The following is a 7,912-nucleotide window of genomic DNA, read 5'->3' as shown; positions in this document are numbered from 1 at the left end:
AAAGAAAACAAAAGGGCAAAAGAGCTGACGGTTAAAGAGAAAGAGGGATTCACGTGGTAAAGGTGTGATGATGGCCGTTTTGATCCATAGGCCACAGCTGTTGCATGCATGAAGGTGACGCCAGAATGGGGCATCATTTATGGGAGGGATCAAGGACAGAGGTTGAGGTTCTTCCTTTTTTATTGGGGGTAACAAAATTTAGCCACGTGGAAAGCTTGTTGGTGATGAGCCCTGCCGGTTCGAAGATGTGGGCTTTCCTTCCATTTACACGGTCAAACTGTTTTAGTTGCAGATTAAAGAGGTGACTGGTTGGGAAAACTGAACGAGAGAGCGAGAGAGAGAGAGAGATGGGACCAAATGGAAATGGAGGTGAAGGTTTTCATAAAGGAAAATGGCTTTTATTAGTCATGGCGGTCTCCAGCTTGAAAATTTGCTCCTTTTGACGCCTGATGGGGAGGTAGGAACAATAAAAAGAAAAGAAATGATAGATCTGTCAGAGGGCGTTTTTGTTTTGACAGTGTTTAAAAGCAAAACAGTGAAAAAGGTGTATGCATTATTTCCAAAGATCCCAGTGCCTTTTTATTGCACAATGTAAATACAGATTCTTCAATGAATAAATGTTAAAAGACACTGAGCTAATCTGTAATCTTTTCACTTTGACTGATGGTGAAACAATACCATTATGATGATGGGCTACTCCAAAATTGTCGTCTAAGCAATGGCAAATTATTATCTTTGGAATTTTAATCATCATACCATTTCTCCTTAATGAATGTGTTTACTGGAGTAATAATATTTACTAATCACTAACAAAGTCAAATTGGTTTGTGTTGGGTGACAGGACTTACATCCTGACACGTAAGGTTTTTTTTTTTTTTTCCAGATACTAAGATATCCCAACATGCTTGCTAAAGGCAATGCAAAGAGTAATCAAACACTCCCTCCTCCAACGATCTAGTTTACATATCATACGTGTGTAGTACCATGCTGCTTTTTCCATGGATGCATTGAGTTTTTCACACACTCAAGCATCATTATTAAGTACCCAAAGAATGATATTGTTTCTCAACTTTTTACATCATAGTATAAATTCCACCACAAAGACAAACAAATAAAAGGAAAGAGACAAAGAAATATTGCCACTTTGTTTTAATTTTAATAGGAGCTATCAAAATTGAGTAGTTTGAGCTTTGAAGTATATGAAGACATGAAATAGGGTAAGCTCCTATACACTAAAATGGCCCACGAAGAATACTTTCTCTTGCCCGACCGCTTGTGGTGTATGTGCTGTGGAGGGAAGAGGCGTCTATCTCATACCATCGGAGTTCAGTTTCGGTTCACCGTAAGTGGGACCCAAGACGTTAACTAGACCGAAACTTCAGCTAAGATCACGACAAACTTGAATTGGTAAAAGGTTAAAAAAAAAAAAGAAGAAAGAAAAAGAAAACTGAAACGCCAACATTTGAACTACAAACACTGACAAATGCGCGTGTCGTTTGGAACAAGTTTTGGTTTTCCTGTCGGTTACACAGACAGAAGAAAGAAGAAATGGAAGTTGTATCCGGCAAGCAAAGCAAAGCAAAGCGACGCCAGTAAAGCAAGTAAGCAAAACCGATGACCAGTTTCTGAGGGCGCGTGGCATGTACCGGAAGGAGAAGCTGCTCAAAAATTCAGTCTGACAAAATTTTTGATTCAGACCTCACCGTAAGATGCTGCCAAAAAAGTAATATAATTCAGTTTCGTTTCGTCACCCTCCTAACTAACCAACTACGCCACCTCATCCTTTCTCTAATTAAAATTTCGAAAATATTTTTTACCTGCCCATGATTGAGCGCGTAACTGAAAACCACTTGAACAACCTTCCCGCTCCCGCCCTCTCTTTATTGGAGTCAGTGACAAATTTGTTTTTAACTTTTTCCATGGGGTTGGAAATGTAAAGATGCGATATATAGTCAAACATCATTGCTCACTAATATCGGTCCCGTATAAAAGTAACTATCGATAATTCCACGACTCAAGACTTTCACACTTCAGAGGTGGAGAAGTTTACAGAGTGAAGCTCATAAAGGAATTAATGGAGGTCAGACGTCAGAAGCCGAGGCTGTAACGTGCATTAACAGCTATATTATTTGGCGTATCAACGTAAGAATGCCATGCATCTTCAATTTAAGAGTTGGTAGTATACAAGTACCTAGTGAAAATGGAAACTATGGACAGAGAACCATATAAGATTGCAGCTGGTTAGGTTGGCCTTTTAACTACAGTACTAAAACCCCGGTTGAGTGCTTGGGCTAAAAGCCCTTTATTTATAAATTACTGTATAATGTTGCCACTCTGAAGCCCGAGCTTAATTTCTCCCAAACTCCCAACCCGAAAGCGAAAAGAAGAGTACAGGTGGGAGGGGTAAGTGATCCCTAATGCCATAGCTCAGTTCAGATATAAAACCACAGAAGAGTACCGGTTGGAGGGGTAAGGGCCCAAAAGGAACGAGTTGAAAGAATAACTCATTGAAGAATTCATTTCTTCTGCCTGTACTAGCAAGAGCATTGAAGTCATGATTCCCAGGATGAATGAGCCGAAAATGAATGAAATTTATTAAAGATGGGCAGAAGTGGGCACAGAGTAAACTTCTACCTGGTATATTAGGCTCAACAGTCAGCAAATATAAAGTTTCATGCAGAAAAACCAGAAGGATACATAAATTTGACATTGACGGGCAATTAGTGATAGATTATAGTACAACTAGAATTACCTTTCAAGATAAGTTTTACATATTTCTGGAAGCTTTAATGTGTATTGGCTATAAGTAATGTCCAATATTAATATGCAGATAGAGTTGCTTATCCATAACATGCCATGAGAACTTCCCTATCAATAGAAATCCAGAATCAAGCATCAGGAACATGCACCACACTGTCAGTAGCTTTGTCTTCCTTTCTAGATCCTTTCTTCCTCTTCCTTTCAGATTGGGGTTCTTTTGCTTTAAGCTTATTGCGGAAGGACATCAATACGGCAGCTAAGTGTTCATTCCTATGAGCTGAAATCAAAGCGAAAAAGTTTTTATGTCTCTATAATCTGAACAAATAAAAAATGCTATTTCTAACCAATCAATACCAAACAGGCATACTCTCTCTCTCTCTCTTTCTCTCTCTCTCTAATAAATCACTTCTTAGAAGGGGCACATGATTGCAGCTCTAATACCAGAAAAGAAGAAATAATTCAATAACATAGTACGACATTACTGACAGTAATATCTCATGAACCTAAAACACTCACCAGAAACTATGACATCTTCCATTTTCACAGATTTACGACCAGCATGCTGTGCAAATAGTTCAAGGTCCTTTGCCAGCTGTCCTGCGATTCAAACAGCTGCACATTTCATTAATTCAAGCAAACTTTTGGTAACATTAAATCAAACAATGTAAACGGTGATAATAGCACAAGCAAAATTGTCACCTTCTGAAATGCAAAATGGTCATGGATTGTAGTTATATTCTCACCAGGTACAGTGAGAATGATGCATATAAAATCACAATTCAAGACTTGAATGATAGGCATACCAAATTCCACAAATTTTTTTTTTTGAAAATTTACCAAATTACACAATTAAAAGTGAAATTCACCCCATCAGGGCAACGGAGATTGCTATTCAACAAAGTTGTAACTAAGGCCTTTTTCAATAGCAGAAAAAAATCTAAATTGTTAATAATTAGCTCAAAAATATTCTTCATCTAATTGCAATAATAACCCCCGAAGTTGCCTCTATTGCAAATTGACAATAAAAATCTAAATCTATCATTCCTTTCAGCTACACCATTTTAACCAATAAAATAGCTGTATTACTGATCTAATCAAGTGATTGCTTATAGAAGAAACTCAATGTTACAAAAGGGATTTTAAATTTTAAGAAGGTCGAAATTCAAAGAACAAAGTACAAATAACATAAAAGAAAATTGATAAACCAAAAAAAAGAAAAACTTAAATAGTAAATAGTGATAAGCGACAAGTTTTACCGGTGTATTTGAAGGCCAAATCGGCAATACAAGCTACTATCGGTTCAAGAATTTCCATACCGTTTCTCTTCGCTGCTCGAATCAGATGAAGATTTGAATTCAATTTAGTCAAAATTAAGAATTTACACTCATAATTTAAAAGAAAACTGATAAAATGTGAGAGTTTCAGATATCTAACTTTTCCTTTCTCCAAAATAAAAAAAAAGATAGGATTTGGGGGTAAAATGGACCTTCGGCTTCGGCGATGGAAATTGCGGAGAGTCGAAACCGATCTCTCAAGAGATCGAAAACTGAGTCTTCTTCTTCTTCTTCTCCTTCTTTCTCGAGATCGCTTCTATCTTCACCAATTTCCATTGTAAAAGCTAGGGTTTTAATTTTCTGGTCTTCACCGAATTGATTGAGGGGAAGATCATCTGATGAGGTAGGAGAAAAGCGCGGGAAGTTGAGCCAGACGAACAGATTTGGGCCTGGTTGGGACTGCGGTTTGTTGGGCTAGATTATGGGCCATTTTTTAGTCTAGCTCTAATTATTTTTTTTAATAACAAGTCAGTGATCTTTAAAGAAAAAAGATCTTTAAAGATTTGTGCCAATAATAGTTTTGTAGCTTTTTTAAAATATATTTATATTTGAGTTTTGAAGATATTTTTTAACTAAAAAAATTTGATATTAAAAAATTATACAAAAAAAGGAAGTGTTATCAAATGCTATGTAATTAGGAAATTGAAAGTTTAGTAATATTTGAATGAAAGAAAGAAAATAGTATAATATTTAAATTTTTTTAGAATTATTCTGAAAATTTTAAATAAATAATTATTTTTAATTACTTCAATCAAGTACTTATAGTTTTAATTTGAATCAAATAATCTCTAATGATAAATGATTGATTAATTATTATAAATCAAAATGACAATTGTCATTTTATACTTAGTGATGATCATGTAACATGTTGATATATTATAATAGATACATATTGATAAGAGACATTTTGATTAATAACAGCTACTGAACCATTAGTAAGAAAAACTTGTTTAATTTAAAATAAAAATATAAAAATTTGATTGAAATAATAATTTTTTTTTAAAATTATTTAAATAATTTAAAGGAGGTTAGGATTCCTTAGTTCCACAAGAACCGATGGGCGTTGGTAACCCTTTTCGTGTAAGCTCAATTTTGTCATAATCATGCTATTCATTACTTTATTAAAGTTAAATTACTTTTTTTTTTCATCTGGCGCATTGGAAAAACTCATAAAATACGATAATAACAGGCCTTTGATGAATGTATTATGAACTGATATGAATGCTGATGATCGCCATACCATTATCCGAAGTCCCAATGAAAGAAGCATATCCTGCCATAGCATTGCTGAATGCAGAACTATAATTGGGGATAAATAACCAAAATAATTGGGGATTTCTTTTACAGTCCAGTTTCGCCGGTTATCATAATCTTAACTAAAAAACCAAAGCATAATCATTAACAAGATACGGGCAACTTTCTTAGCATTGGAAAGGTTGAGGGAGTGGGAAATGGGCTTAGTGCCACAGAAAATAAACGTTGTCTCTTTTTGGAGAATTACTATAAGGAGGCAGTTTCCTCTTTATGGTAGATGCTTAATGATGGTGTAGGGCATTAGACCTTTCCATAGAAAGTTACATTACTGGCCTTAATATATTTTACGTTAAAGGAGAGGTAGGCTGCTGTTTTGATTACTTTCCATATATGAGAATCTCCTATTTGGACAGTGTATCAGTTTCAGGGAGGGTAGGGTTCCCTATATGGAATAAATCTCTTTAGATGGCAAGAATATAACAATGACAGACACTCTTTGGTTATGAAAAGGACATTTGAGATTTAGGCCCCAGTCCATCTGCACCTAATACCCTAAACACCCAGAATACACCCTTGACTTCTTTTTCAAGTAGATAGGTTGTAACAATCTGGTCTTACCAAACCATTCACATAAAGCACTTTCGTCCTCAATAGCCAGTACTTTTGGCTTGTGACAATCCATCTATGACGGGGCCAGATTCAATTAACATGCAGGAGAATGCAAGTTCTCAACTTGATGAAGCAAAGGAACGACCATTTCATGCCACTGACTGCAGGACAAATACAAGACATGCTCGATGGACTAAACAAGAAACAATTGTGCTCATACAAGCAAAGCTTGCTGTAGAGAACAGAGCACAAGTGAGGAATACACCATTCTCAATCTTTTTGTCAGACCAGAATGAACCTAAGTGGGATTCCGTTTCTTCATATTGTAAACAGCACGGTGTCAGCCGGGAGCCGGCTCAATGCCAGAAAAGATGGAGTAATCTTCTTGGTGATTTCAAGAAAATTAAGACTTGGGAGTCACAGAAAAAGAAAGAGGCTGAATCATTCTGGACAATGAGAAGTAATTCGAGAAGAGAAAGAAAATTGCCTGGTTTATTTGATAGGGAAGTTTATGACATCTTGGATGGAAGGGGATTTCCTATGGCAGCAACTCCACTGGCACATGTTACGGTGATGACAGAAATAGACAGTGGCAGCAGAGATCAAGTAGCAAAAGCAGCAGCAACAGCAGAGGAAGAGCAGAAAAATGAAGATGAAGAAGCTGATGAGGAAATTGGGCAAGAAAATGAAAAGGAAACTATTGCAATGAGGAGTCCTGCAAAGACAGTTAATACTCTGTCTCCAATTTCAGGTAACCAAATTTCATAATTCAAAGTTTAAGTGTTCAACCATCAAGTCCTTCTTTAGCTATTATTTGTAATTAACTATTGTAACATTCCATTACTCAATCAATACACTAACCAGCTTCAATTTCAATTTATAAGAGTACCAAGACTTAAGCAAATCCCTCATCATCACTACAAAGAGATAGAAACAAACAAAGTATAAACTATTTTTTTGCTTCTATTCTGCAGGTGAAGCTAAGGAAAAGTATCCAGGTTCAACAGCTCGAACAGGATCTATGATTCAGGAGGGACTGAAGCGGAGGCGGTTGTCAATAGATGGAAGTGAGGACATTAATTGGGCCAAGGTTCTAGAGAGGAACAGTAATATGCTAAGTTCTCAGCTTGAATCTCAAAACATAAACTACCAACTAGATAGGGACCAAAGGAAGGAGCAAGCTGATAGCTTAGTTGCTGCCCTCAATAAGCTTACAGATGTGCTGTTAAGAATAGTCATTAAGTTATAAGTGAAACCAAGATAATAGTCCTAGCCTCCCGCAACACAGTGAAGCAAAAAGGAAAATGATTTCTGGGTTTATTCAAGTTCCTTGTCATATTGTTGACCCATGAAAGCTTTGCTATCTACACCCAGCCTTTTTAATTTTCTTTCCTAGCATTACTTCCATAGTTTTGCTTTGGCCAATCATTATTGCTATGGTTTAGGACTGAAATGAGATACAAGGTAAGAGCAGATGAAAACCAGAAGCAGTTCTCTAAATTTTGGGGACTCTTTTTTTACTCTAATGTACTATAATGAATTGCTAAAGTTACAGTTTTCTTGTTTAATTTCTTCCGAGTCATTATGAATCTAGCAAAGAAAGTTGAAGCCTTTAAGCCTCATTGGCAGTGTTGATCAATGGATAGCCATATCTATTCTGTTTAAAAACCTGGAGACTTGTTTAGACTTTCTCACATATCTTCTTCCAGTCAAGTTGACAAAAATGAAATGATAAATTATAGAAATTTACCATATTGTACTCAAATAATTATGCATCAAGCTTGAAGGAAAGGAAAAAAAAAAGGATAACATTTTATTGCAGCACTCTGACTTAACTGACATCATCACATGAACCATGATTAAACATTTAAAACCTAACAAAAAATTTGTACTCAGACAATTAAGGTGTGGCTTGAAGAAAATAGAAAGTAAAACATTATATCGCAGCATGCTGA

The 7,912-nt window shown here is 35.9% G+C and overlaps 2 protein-coding genes across 2 annotated transcripts; one reads left to right on the top strand and one right to left on the bottom strand.

Annotated features, from left to right (window-relative positions):
* Window positions 1–2,670: 2,670 nt before the first annotated feature.
* Window positions 2,671–4,435, bottom strand: LOC18605201 (Histone superfamily protein). Its single transcript, XM_007038078.3, has 4 exons — window positions 4,247–4,435; window positions 4,017–4,088; window positions 3,277–3,357; window positions 2,671–3,037 (listed from the first exon to the last, which is right to left on the bottom strand). Exons 1-4 carry the CDS (start codon window positions 4,368–4,370, stop codon window positions 2,889–2,891), a joined length of 426 nt encoding a protein of 141 aa, XP_007038140.3. The 5' UTR covers window positions 4,371–4,435; the 3' UTR covers window positions 2,671–2,888.
* Window positions 4,436–6,029: 1,594 nt separating this feature from the next.
* Window positions 6,030–7,555, top strand: LOC18605200 (trihelix transcription factor ASR3-like). Its single transcript, XM_007038077.3, has 2 exons — window positions 6,030–6,708; window positions 6,932–7,555. Exons 1-2 carry the CDS (start codon window positions 6,033–6,035, stop codon window positions 7,204–7,206), a joined length of 951 nt encoding a protein of 316 aa, XP_007038139.3. The 5' UTR covers window positions 6,030–6,032; the 3' UTR covers window positions 7,207–7,555.
* The last annotated feature ends 357 nt before the right edge of the window (window positions 7,556–7,912 follow it).

The sequence above is a fragment of the Theobroma cacao genome, chromosome 3, assembly GCF_053813885.1.
Source record: "Theobroma cacao isolate CCN51 chromosome 3, ASM5381388v1, whole genome shotgun sequence".
NCBI classification, from domain to species: domain Eukaryota; kingdom Viridiplantae; phylum Streptophyta; class Magnoliopsida; order Malvales; family Malvaceae; genus Theobroma; species Theobroma cacao.
Note: the sequence above shows the minus strand (reverse complement) of the source record. Positions and strands in the feature narration are given on the sequence as shown.

Coding starts and splice junctions, on each gene's coding strand:
- LOC18605201 (XM_007038078.3), bottom strand. CDS start 4,370: ATGGAAATTGGTGAAGATAGAAGCGATCTCGAGAAAGAAGGAGAAGAA. Junction 4,089..4,246: donor TTCCATCGCCGAAGCCGAAG/GTCCATTTTACC, acceptor TGATTCGAGCAG/CGAAGAGAAACGGTATGGAA. Junction 3,038..3,276: donor GGAAGATGTCATAGTTTCTG/GTGAGTGTTTTA, acceptor CTTTGATTTCAG/CTCATAGGAATGAACACTTA.
- LOC18605200 (XM_007038077.3), top strand. CDS start 6,033: ATGACGGGGCCAGATTCAATTAACATGCAGGAGAATGCAAGTTCTCAA. Junction 6,709..6,931: donor TACTCTGTCTCCAATTTCAG/GTAACCAAATTT, acceptor TCTATTCTGCAG/GTGAAGCTAAGGAAAAGTAT.